The 12,879-nt window shown below is 41.8% G+C and overlaps 1 protein-coding gene across 10 annotated transcripts in view; it reads right to left on the bottom strand.

The window, feature by feature from the left end:
* Positions 1 to 12,879, bottom strand: part of LOC146080764 (uncharacterized) — a 95,899-nt gene that overhangs the window by 65,706 nt on the left and 17,314 nt on the right. For 7 of the 10 annotated variants that reach the window (XM_083188405.1, XM_083188398.1, XM_083188402.1 and 4 more), the window contains exons 5-6: positions 8,330 to 8,419; positions 4,328 to 4,352 (exon numbers count right to left, since the gene is read on the bottom strand). The exons of 2 other annotated variants lie outside the window; for them this stretch is intronic. In XM_083188405.1, coding sequence (XP_083044531.1) covers positions 4,328 to 4,352; positions 8,330 to 8,419 — 115 coding nt within the window. The remainder of the gene's footprint in view (positions 1 to 4,327; positions 4,353 to 8,329; positions 8,420 to 12,879) is intronic. One more of the 10 variants, XM_083188407.1, reaches the window with a different exon arrangement.

Below are 12,879 nucleotides of genomic sequence, written 5' to 3'. Positions count from 1 at the left end.
ATTTGGTTCACTCGGCCTGTAAACCAGGCCAACGGTGGCTGGCAATGATGCAGGAGTGCACCTGAGGTCTTCACGCTTAGGTCTGCTTCAACTCTTGTGTCATGCATAAAATTTGAAGTTTAACCAACTGGAGTAATTCTGCTTCAGAATCCATGATAAGTTCCAGCTTATGGTGCCAACTGGATAGCCCTTGGGGAATCCATTAGTTGCGGTAATATACTGCAGCTAATAAGATCCCTAGTTCGGTGATATTAGACATTAACACTCATACTAAAGGCCATTTTATCATCGGGTAACCTTACAGATAAAAATGTTCATCAAGTTGTATTAAAGGAAATGAAAAAAAAATATTCCTTGGTTTATTTATTAAGAATGTTAATATTCAATATATTTTGTATTTTATATTTTGTAACTGGTCAAATTAAACAAAAATATTCTAAATTTGTGTAATAAAAAATTGTGGAATTGCAGTAGGGATGTGAAGATCTGGCTTTACTCGGCTCTCAAAATGGGCTCTTACTGGCTATCCGGCTGTCACATGTTTTGGAGTCAAAAACATGTGCCAGCCAATAAGATTCTGTTTTGAGATCAGGGTAAATCCAGATCTGTACATCCCTAGATTGCGGCTTTTATTTGTAAAACTTGGTAATGAACATGTATTATTTGTGTCAGAACAATGGATTCCACTTCATATTTAACCAACCAAAACAAGTGCTTGGCATCAGGTATTTCTGTCCTAAAATAACAGCTGAAGCTAAGTAACTAACTGTTGTAATATACAAGAATACAGTGCGTTTTAAGGCCCCCATACATTATGCGATTTTGGGCCGATTTCACCCGATTTCGGCACTTTGGGCCGATAAATCAGGCAACATCGCACGTGTGTGACATCTGATGCGATCCGATGCGCGGTCCCGTACGCGTCGGACCTGCTGAACATAAGATATATCCGAATCTGACACATCATGGGTCAGATCCGATCTATTGTGTAGCTCTGGACTCTTCTCCTGACCCCCCCCCCGCCCCCCGCAGTAGCAGCAGCCGAAGGACATCACCGGAAGAAGATCTGAAGCAGGCTCGCCGCGAAATGGGAGAGAGCACCGCTGCTGCAATGTCCTGAGCCGAAAGTGAGTTCTTTGTATACAGTACACTGAAATCAGGCTTGAGCTCCGGCGGAGTACGGACTCTCCATGGACTCCTGTGTTATAAAAATATAAACATTGGAGTCCACGGTGAGCCGCAGAAGCAATCAGGCGCCGTACTCCGCCGGAGCTCAAGCCTGATTTCAGTGTACCAGTCCATGGAGACTAGAGCCACATAAGCAATCTGGAGCTGTGCCTCAACGGAGCTCAAGCCAGATTTCAGTATAGAGAACTCACTTTCGCGCAGGACATTGCAGCTGCAGTGGTTCGTCTCTCCCATCTGTAGCAGTGTCCACCACTTATCGTACTTTTTAATTTGTCTGAATATTGTGTGGCTAACCTGAAGGTTCCTGTTCAGGTCTGCTACTTATGTGTGAATTTCCATTATACTACTTTAACAAATTTCCCATGGCCAGTAGGCATCTGAAAATAGTGTGTTAATGTAGCACAATTGAGACGGACAGTGAAAAATATATCCACGTTGCCAAAACAGGATGAGGTCCTTGTACAGTATGATGATTGTTTAGATTGGTGGGTACTGTTCTCTATGCATACAGGATGTGTAATGGCCATATACAATTGTTTTATGATCACCCCCAGTGGTCATACCAGTATTTAGCATTTGTTTCCAAACCGTGGTTACTAAACCGCGAACCACGGTTCCCCGTGGCACTGCAGCTCACTAGCAGCAGCGCAACAAGCGGTTGGTCTGATCCCAATTATTTACAAGATAATTTCTGTGCACTGACTGTTGCTTTGCAGGCCATTTGTACAGGCTGCACTGCACACCCTATATACAATGTTATGGCTGTCCCCCCTTGGAATTAGCAGCTACAGTAGTTAAGGGTTCAGAGAAAGAACAGCGCAGCGGGATTAGAGGTGTAGGGGGCGTGTCACACTAATGTATTAAAATGTGTAACTGGCACTAAAACTGAGGGCATAATGTGAAGAGGGCACTACAAAAGTAAGCATAATGTGTAATTCACACTACAACAATGGGCATAATATGTAATGGGCACTACAACTGTGCATAATAAGGGCAGGGGGATTACAGATAAATCTCATATAGCACATCCAATTTGCGTCAGATAAATCACGTGATTTATCTGACGCAAATTGGATGTAAAAAATGGCACCTCAAGTTTTAAATTGTACGTAGGCCTCCTGGGAAGCTGCCGGGAAAGTTCAAGGGAAATCACATGCAATTTTACAGGTCAGATAAATCTCATAGTGTATGGGGGCCATTAGATACAGAGCTATAACACCCTTTCCTCTATTGTACAAGTACATGAGATTTGATGTAAGATCTGGCACAAAAGAAAATAAACCGTACACACACACATACACACATACCCCAAAGACCAGGCGGCACTCAGGCTATAGAATATATATATATATATATATATATATATATATATATATATATATATATATATATATATATATATATATATATATATATATATATATATATATATATATATCTCTATCTATCTATCTATCTATCTGATCGCAGGTCTCCATGGTTGAGCTACACTAGGATACCTGGACCCATTTTCCATCTTTGCCAATATGTTGCCATGTGTTTTTTTTTCACCTGCTTTGATGTTGAATAATACATTTTAACATTTAATGAGCCGGTGTGCGGATCTCGTTTTTTTTGCCTTTGGCTGAAATCACACTATATACAATGATTATGTGACCCTGCACCCGATTGTCATTGGGACAGTGTTTGGTTTTTATTGGAAACTAGATAGATAATTTTTTTTTTTATTTATTATATATATTTTTTTTTAAACAAACCTTACATTAAATACCTTTGAAACAAACACAATAGGTAGTATTCAATGCGGCCGACGAGGGGGTTAAACAGCGAGGATTGCAGAAAACCAGCGATCCTCGCTGTTTAACCCCCTCTTCAACGTTCTGGGGAAATCCACGCCATTACAGGAAGGCGAGAATTCTCCAAAACAGCAAGACCCGCGACTAATGCAGACAACCCGCCGTATTTAGACGCGAGTCTCGCTGCTTCTGGAGCCGCATATGCTATTCCCCCTAGCTCAAAAAACGGAGCGAGGGGGAATTGGCGTATGAGGGGGGGGGGGGGGGGGGGGGGGGGGGGTGGTGAGTTGAATACGGACAGGGTGAGTGGTGACAGCAAGCAGGAAGCCCTGCTCGCTGTCACCCACGGCATTGAATACACCCCAAAGACAGATCAAACCCAGACTAGATTTGTTCCATATTGAAAAGTAATCATGCACTCTCGATCAGAGACAACTAAGTGCAATGTGTGATGAAGCTTCTATTCATTTATACTCAAGTAAAAAAAAAATATTTTTACTAAAAGATCAGCAGTACTGATATGGAGCATGATTAAAACATATATAGCAGTGCTATATGAATAGATGAGCGACCATGAATATTAACTAATTTAGAATCTAAAAAGTTAAACACAAATATACCATTTACTTTCTTTCATGGTATGATTAATGTTGGGTTGGATAATTAACTATATTTATACAATTTTACAGAGTAAAAAAAAAAAAAAGCGGCCAAGCTTACATCAAACCTCATTTACTTTAAAAAAAAGGACTCTGAAAAACCACTTTTTGGCTGCAGTATAGTTCAGACGTCTAGGTACTGTAAAGTCAAAGGTCGACATGGCAAATGAAAAGGCTGACATGAGTTTGTTGGTTTCCACGAGCGACACCTCAGCACATGGAACCCCAATTAGTCTAGCACGTACACACGCATCTTTGGTGTATTTTAATGTTCCCATTTTGAGTCCTTATGGTTGGAAAGACATGTTAACGTATCCGCTTTTAACAGAGGTTTCTTTGACACAGCCCAGTAGACATACACTAATTCTGCATTGGTGATTTGTATAAATAAAAAATAAGTAAAAAAAAAGTGTAAAAATTCCACCTAGGTAGTATGCCTTCATATACCCAAATGCAAAATATATATGGACTAAATTAGGGATGGGGAACCTTTGGCCCTCCAGCTGTTGAACTACACATCCCAGGATGCTTTGCAACAGTTTTATCATGACCGAATAGAAAACTGTAACAGGGCATGCTGGGATGTGTAGTTCAACATCTGGAGGGCCAAAAGGTTCCCTGTCCCTTGACTAAATAGATGCTTAACTGCAAAGACTGATGTAAAAGTTAAAAGATTAGACTTACCTGGCTTGTCTAATGCACTGGGATTCTTTTAAGTGAAGATGAAAATCGTTCCCAAAACAAAAGAAAAACAAATAATTAACTTCATGACGACATCATAAGTACTTGGAGATTTAGAATAACAGTAAGCTTTTTCTATTTGGAAAATAGAAAAAAGATCTAGTCTGTTATCCCATTGCGCCCTATAAACTTTGGAAGAAATCCAGGTTGTATATTGTAGATTTTACCTAAAAAGGAAAGCAAAAACATGAAGAAATAAAAAATAAATGGAAAAGGGCTTTCAGTATTCTCCCCAAAAAGCCAAGCTGCATTATTAGCTATCCAGAGAGGAAAAGCCTAAAACAGCCACCCATTGTTATCTAAAAATCGCTACAAAATAATCCAAAACAGTTAAACTTTGCAAGGGAATACAAGGCAAGACGATAACCAAACTATACATTTCAGATATCTCTTCCATCTCTATTAAGTTTGGCATTATGGATATCAATCCAGGTCTTCATTGTTTTCTTCATAAAATGGAACAGAAGTGTATTAATCAAAATTGCCACACACGTTCTGGTTTACATTAAAATGGTGTATCAATGTACCTTCAATCAAAGAACAGGAGAGCTGGAAAGAAAAATCAACACAATTACAGGACCGATTGAGCATTAAGAAGAATCCACCTTAAGATAATCAGATCTACATTTGTTCTTGGTCATTTCATGGATAGGACACCGTAGAGGAAATGAGAAGTGGATGCCATTCCCAAGCTTCTACGACTTCATTATAAAAACCATCAAAGCCGTTATTTACATGGTATTGCAAAGTCTAAATCATGCATACAGCCCTTTCCATAGGACATGGTTGTTTCTTCTAGGATGATATTTTAGCACTGCATGCTGTGTGCGTTGTCCTGTCCTTTCTGAGAAACAGCAGTGAACGAAATACTGGCGCTCCTTCCCATAATGCATCCTGCACAACACAATACACATGAAGTGCTACCAATAATCCGTAGTTCACTGATCTCGATCTCCAGCCTTCACAAAAGATCCAGCCTTCACAAAAGATCCACGTGCTCTTGTCCAAACCACCCCAAACTCCCTCCACAGCAGAGGTGTAGGCAATACAACAGCAGAATTTGAGTGCTAGGGACTGACTATGATGTGTCGTGAGCAAATGGCTGCCCTGTGGTGGAGGGATGCCGCCCTCAAATAGAACAAACAAGGAACAGCAGAGGTGTAGGCGCCTGGCTCCCCTACAATGTATGTAGGGGAGCCGGTATACGGAGTAACGAAGAACACTGGTACTTTGATTGATAGTTTTTATTGTTCCATCTCTTATCAGGCATTTGGAACAAATTACTACAGTCCATCTCATTTATGCCTGTGCACATTACACTACTTTATGTGCAGTTCTCACCTTCTTTCATTTAAAAAAAAAAAAAGCATGGTACAGATGGAGGAAAAAAGACAAAGCCCACTCTTACCGCCTTCTTTGCAAAATTGGCCATGTACACATGGCATATATTTTGAACTATGTGGAATAATATGAACTCCACATACAGGGTTCTTTAACATTATCCATCTTAAAATAAAATAAAAATGTGCCCTCTACAGTGATCAGCCGCGTGCCCAGAAAAGTCCAAGCATGAAATCCAGGTATTTACTGTCGAACTGCATACAAGTCTCTTCAGAAAATGGTGTTGGGGTCCACAGTAAGAGAAAATCTAAATGTGTGGAGTAAAATATTGATCTTCCAGTCCACAAAATCCACTCTTTTTGGTATCAGACAATGTATTTTTTATGTCCAGACAGCATAATGTTTCAAGCTCATTGTCGTCTTCATCCTTTTAATTTCAATGAAAGGTAAAAACATCGCTATCATTTAAAGCCAAAACCAGACAACTCTTCAGCCTGTTGTTTCTGATGAACATTCGGGTGGAGCACTTACCACCAACACAAAATAGCCAGGCAACAGGTTCTTGTTAAGGATACCATTTCACAATAGATGCCACATCCAACAGACAATCCAGTTTCTTTACAGAGTTCCTTTTAAAATGGCATTAAAATAACATGGTCTCAGTAAACTGAATTAAAACATGGAGCCTTTGGAGAAGATTTAAGTTTCCTTCTTTATATGCAAGCTTCTCATTCCAGAGCTTGTACAACCAGACAAGTATTATGCTCCATTTTCAGCCCCAAAGAGTAAATTAAAAGGATCCATTAGTAATTGCTTTCAGTATTTACTAAGCATCCCCAGTCCACAAAAAGACTAATGAATGAGCCACTTACAATGTGCCATGACATTTAAACAGTCACTTAACTGTTCCTTAAAAGAGGGACTCAAACCTGTAGAAAAAGATATTTATTTTTAACAAATCTCCAAAAAGTTAAAAAAAAAAAAAAAAAATCTAAGAAACATCTGATTGGTTGCTATGGGTTATAGGTCATTTCTGTGCACCCATTTGTAAATGATACGCCATGATATGTTAGGGAGAAACCCTGCATATTGAAAATGTCAAACGCTTGAACTGCTTTGCCATTTTATCTGGAGAGCTGCTGGTTCAGGATTTTAAAATGTTGCCTGATCCTCATCCATAGGAACCACTGCCCCTCAGCCTCCTCCCCTTCTTCAGCACCGCACAGACAATAAGCCTGAGCAGTGAGATAGAATGTGGAGCCTAGGGAAATAATTGATGCATTTAAAGGGCCCCTGATGCTCTTGTTAGGAACAGCTCCTCCTGCAGAGACATCATTAAAGCGCTTTCTCACCACAGCAAAGCGCTTGCACATGACCAGCGACTCCCTGGCTGTGCAGCCTAGCCACAAAGCCAAGTGCAAACTGGCCATGTTTCGGGTCACCGGTGCTGTGTGTGACGTCTTGTAGCTGCCACAGCTTGTACATGTCCGCGTCTTCGGGGCCACTGAGAAAGCTGTGTGTACCACTGCAAATGACAGTCAATCGCTGTTTTAGTATAGTCTTTTTTTTATACTTTAGGCAATCTCAACCCTTTTTGAACCTTACTTCAAAATAGAGAGATGTTTCTCAATTCATCTGTGGATGATTGCCTGTTGTATATATCGATTTCACAAGTGAAAAAAATATATGCAGGTTATCTGGTGAAAATACTCTATGGCCGTTTTTATTCACAGATGTTCCTTGCGCCAATAAAATACATAGAGTGGAAATGTGAACGCTCATTTCTTGGGCTCCAAAATGTAATGGAATGCACTATAGGGAGCATCCAATTACCAGAACATTTGAGGCAAATGACTAAGTTTTTCCCCAATTTTTATTATTATTTTCTAAATCTGGCAAACCAATTATACAGTACCCTTCAGCCTGCAAATACAGGGTTGCACCCGAGATCAGGTCCGTTCCGGCATTTGTGGTCTGAAAGTCCCTGCAGTGGCCCGGCTTGTTGCCAGGTCGCTGACATCACACAGGGGTGGGGCAGAGCGTCATTGGGGGGGGGGGGGGGGGGGGGGGTAGCGCTTGGAGCGGAGGTCTTCAAGCACTGCATTCTATAGGGTGATCGGGGTTACCAGTTCACACTGCACAGCAACCCGAGTCACAGCCGTGTTCAACCCTAGTCGTGACCAGGGTTGAAATGCCAGGTTGCTTGAGCCAGGAAATGTGGCTGTTTCACACCGCAAATCAACCTACGTTAACACGGCAATAACCCGGGTTGATTTGGTGGTATCAAAAGGGGGTATTTAGAATGCTTGATAAAAGACATTATGCCCCAGAAAAACAAAACAAAAAAAACACACGTTTTGAGTGCAGGTTGATGAGCACAGTACCATTAATATCTTATTTTGCAGTGTTTTCTTATCCTTTATTGGAAAACATTTCTTATTGAGGTGTCTGCATACCTGAGCACATTCACAATGCTAACGGCCTTTCAAAAAGTAGCAATATACATCATCATTTCTAGACATTTTAAAATATGTTAGATTCTATTAACAAAATAAAAGTCAAAAGAGCAAATTTAAATGTGACTTATAGAATGAAGTACACTACCTCAGCCATCACTTTCCCAACATCTTCATGATTGGTCTGATGCAAATGTATCTTAAAGTTCTGTAAGGAGTTACAGGAGAAATTGCAGCCCTGCACAAGTAAAAAGTAAAACCAATCATACAACAAACATTACAACTGACCACAAAACACAAACTTGTTGCATCAAATGTAAAATTTGTCAAAAACACTAGTACCACACAAGAAGAAGCCCAACAGGCCAATTAATACTCATCACCTTGCTGGTATACAGGTGTGTAATCATTACTAATTGATAAAGGTGATCCAGAAAACATGTACTGTTATGATAGCTTTAAAGACAATGCTTGGCCCCCATGTAATACGCGACAGCAGAGAAAGGCGATACAGTCCGATTAGTTCCTACTTCACTATGTTTGACAAACAGGCAAGTGAATGGGGTGCGCCCACCTAAACAAAGCTATGGTTTCCAATAGTAAAGAGATTGCATAGCTCTAGAACAGGGGTGAGCAATATGCAGCCTTCCAGCTGTTGATTAACTACACATCCTAGCATGCCTTCCTTTCGTTTCAGCATGGCCAAATATCAAAACTAAGGCAAGGAATGCTCTAGAACAGGGGTTCTCAAACACAGTTCACGTTTTCCAAGTCACCCGGCAGGTGAATTCATTACTCATTGACACATTTTTAAAAGATCCACAGGTGGAGCTAATTATTTCACTTGTGCATCTGTGAGGAAACCTGCAAAACATGCATTGTGTGGACCAAGCCTGAGGACCAAGTTTGTGAACCTGTGGTCTAGAATGTTGTGGTATCTGTTTTCCCTGACATTGCAATTTGATTCCTGGATCAGTAACCCTAATGTAGCTTTCACATCACACTTTTAAAACGGTATATTGCCGTTTTTTTTGCCTTTTAAAACGTTTAAGGATGCAGTGTGAAAGTGTCATAGTTGAAATACCATTTAAAGTTAACTGGTATTTCAACACGTTTAAAAAGCAGAGTCCTACCCGTTTTAAAGCCAATTCAGAGCCGTTTTTTGTGCTGTCTGAATGGCACTGAAATGGTATTTAGTAAAAAATAAAAGTTAGAGCACTGTGATAGGCTGTCCCTTGTCTTGTGTCCCTTCCCTGAACCAGGAAATAAGCTGTGGGTAGAAACGTGTTCAGAGGTTAAACGGCTTGACTGGTGATGTGAATGGTACTTAAACGGTATTTTTAAATGGTAATCTGCTGCAATATGAACACTAGACCCGTTTAAGATACCATTTAAAATTACAGTTTTTCAAGACGTTTCAAAATGTTTTATGTGATGTGAAAGCTACATAATATCCTATTAATTATAAACAAAAAAAACCCAGATACTGTTTATTTTCAAATTCTCGAGAATAGAGAGGACTCTTGTAGGGGACACAATAAAAGTTATTTTAAAACTTAAACTTTTATTCATTATATATTCATATTATGAATCTATAAAGGGAATTTATGAAAACAGTGAAAAATAGAGGATAAAAATCACAAAAGAGACAAACGTACAAATATAACGTTCTCAAAAGGATAGAATTAGTGTGTTTAAATGACACAAATGTCCATTTGAAAAGGTCTATTAAATGTAGACGGAAATGTTGGTAAGATAAGCGGCCCTAATGATCTTGCTCACAACTGAAATGATCCTTATGACATCCACTTTATGTGAACATAAATGTACACTTATGCAGGTATAATTAAATCCTATAAATTCAGGTGGTATTTTAAGTATATACCTGCTTAAAATCAAATATATTATTCCAAGAAACAGTTCAGTTAGCATTTCAGGCATATGGGAGATATCTAGTGAATGGTCATATTTAAAAACAAGTAAAGGTACTACCATTCCTGGATCAAAAACCCTAATATTCTATTAATTAAAAAAAAAATAAAGAGGGGGCGTGGCCTGGCTGGGAGTGAAGGAAGCCACACATCTCCTGGTGCTCCCACAAAGTGCAGCTTCTACACTCCCAAAACCCTCTTTGCAGCCTCCCAAATACCACACATCCCACCTGCACACCCCACTGACCTCCTCCAGTGCCTGGGGGTGTAGCTGCAGAGCCGGGGGACTGATATATCCATCCCTGCAGGTTGCAGCCTACCACCAGCACGAAGCCGGGGCCTCAATTTCTGCTGCAGCCCAGAGAGGGGGCGCTCGTTCCCGGACCGCCAGACGCCCATTTTAAGCACCCGAGACGGGATACCTGCAGCTGGCAAGGCAGCCCAGACCCTCAGGTGAGCTTGCCCCTCATAGGGGGACTTGCCCAGAGGTTTTATTTAGCCCTGGCACACTGCCAAAACCGGATCACACAGGACGCGGCGGCCATCTTGGTTGTGGCATTCCATAAAAGCAAGTGCACAAACATTATCCAGAGATTGTTTTCAAGCTGCTGCCCCTATAACACCAATTATTAACACATCCCTAGCCTGTCCCCTGCTACCTGGGACAACCCTGGGAAGAATACTGTATCTCCTTAGAGTGAGGGGGCACACACAGCGGGGGTGCAGTACCTGCTCCACCTATCAGACCCACAGATACTATATCACAGTATATAACTCCTGCCTTCCAAGCATCTGCTCCTACAGTGCACTGTCCTGAGACTGCTCCACCAGATCCAGGGATCCTCTGATGTGCCCTTAGCAACACATCTGTATGTTGCACACTCCTGTTACTGACACCACTATGTGATTATTAAGACACGTGCCTGCTACTCCATACAACTACATTAACATGTGAACCACCTCCCCAAGAGATGGAACACTAACCCAGGCCCACGATTTAGGGGAATGTGACCCCCACTTGCTGACTGATTTATGGTTCTAACTGATTAAATTACCTGATCTGGAAACTGCGCCAACGTCTAATGGGCAAAACCAGGAGGAGCACGAAGAAGATAGACACCGGCTCCAAGAATACCACTTCACAAACATCACTCCGGTCTTATCTCTCCGCCTCTCAAACCACAGATCGCTCCTCCCCCCCTCCACCTGAGGACACTGACACCAATACCCACGAGGTACCCTCGTCTCCACACACGATGGATCTTCAATCTCAAATAGCACAACTGCGGGGTGAAATCGGAGAAGTCCTCTCACATGTCCGAACGCTCCCCTCCAAGCAAGACTTACAGGCACTTGAAACAAGCCTTCAAGATTCATTCCAAACCCAGATCACAGCGGTACAGGCCGACATTACCCTCCTGGGGACGAGAGTTGAAGCTCTAGAGGAGGAACGTGAAAACGATTCCGACCAACTAACCTCTATCAAAGAGACCCTCTCCCAACAGGCAAACGACATGAGAATCCTACAGGAGAAGCTGGAAGATCTGGACAACCGGGGCCGCAGAAATAATGTGCGGGTGAGGGGCCTCCCAGAATCTGTGCCCCCTTCCGGTATAATTGATGCCCTCAACAAAATGTTTGGTGAAATCCTGGGTCTCGATCCCGAGATCCCCATTGAATTTGACCGTGCCCATAGAGCCCTCAAACCTAAAGGGCAAGCATCTGAGCAGCCTAGGGATGTAATTTGGCACCTCCACTATTACTCCCAGAAAGAGGAATTGCTGCGGAAAGTTCGTGACCTAGAGGCCATCGAATTCGAAGGGACTCGTGTTCAGATCTTTCAAGATCTTTCATGGCGCACACTCCAGCAAAGAAGACTGATAAAACCACTCACAGATGCCCTTCGCAAGTCGAACTATAAGTACAAGTGGGGCTTTCCCTTCTCCCTACAGGTAGCTTCAGCGGGACGTCAATTCACTCTACGCTCTCCAGCCGACCTCCACGACTTCTGCTCCAACTTGGGTCTAGACGAACTCTCCCTACCTGATTGGCAGGCCTTCCACTTACCAAACGCCCCCTCTCCCCACAACTCTAAAAGGGAGAGATGGCAACAAGCCAACACCTCGAAGAGATCCAGAGGACCTCCTGCCCCTCGCTCCCAAGATCCTACCTGATGAGACGAGTGGTAACATTAGACAATGAACACTAATCCTGTTTCTGTACACACTGTCGTCACTTCAGAATTTCTATACCGCTACTTAATACCCTCTTAATGTCTATTGATTAGTACTTCTTAAGACCCTATGGTCATATGTTAGGTCTGTTTTTTTTTTTTTTTTTACTAGTTACTCAGAGAACCAAGTATTCATCTACACTTTTACATTTAGTAATCTAGAACACTTCAGTTAGTATTGTTGGGGCACGGCCCCCTAGTTCCCCTGACCGCTATTCGTACAATCCTCCGTGACATGGTCGCCACTATGGCCTCTTCACTGTCCGGATGCGGCTATGTTTTTGATGCTCATACCAGATGTTCACAGTTTTACTACGCATTGTGTTATATTTTATTGTATGTTTTTTGCCCCATCACCATGACCCTTCTCCCTCCCTCACCACCAACCCCCTGCTCAACCTCACCACTCTCCCTTCCCGCTCCTCCTACCCGATCCTTACCCATTGACTTCTCATCTTACAACTACCAAATGACCTCATCCCTACGTATTATATCCATCAATGCTAGGGGTTTAAACATCCCAGAAAAAAGGAC

Source organism: Crinia signifera, chromosome 5, assembly GCF_055691185.1.
Source record: "Crinia signifera chromosome 5, ASM5569118v1, whole genome shotgun sequence".
Classification (NCBI taxonomy): Eukaryota; Metazoa; Chordata; class Amphibia; order Anura; family Myobatrachidae; genus Crinia; species Crinia signifera.
Note: the sequence above shows the minus strand (reverse complement) of the source record. Positions and strands in the feature narration are given on the sequence as shown.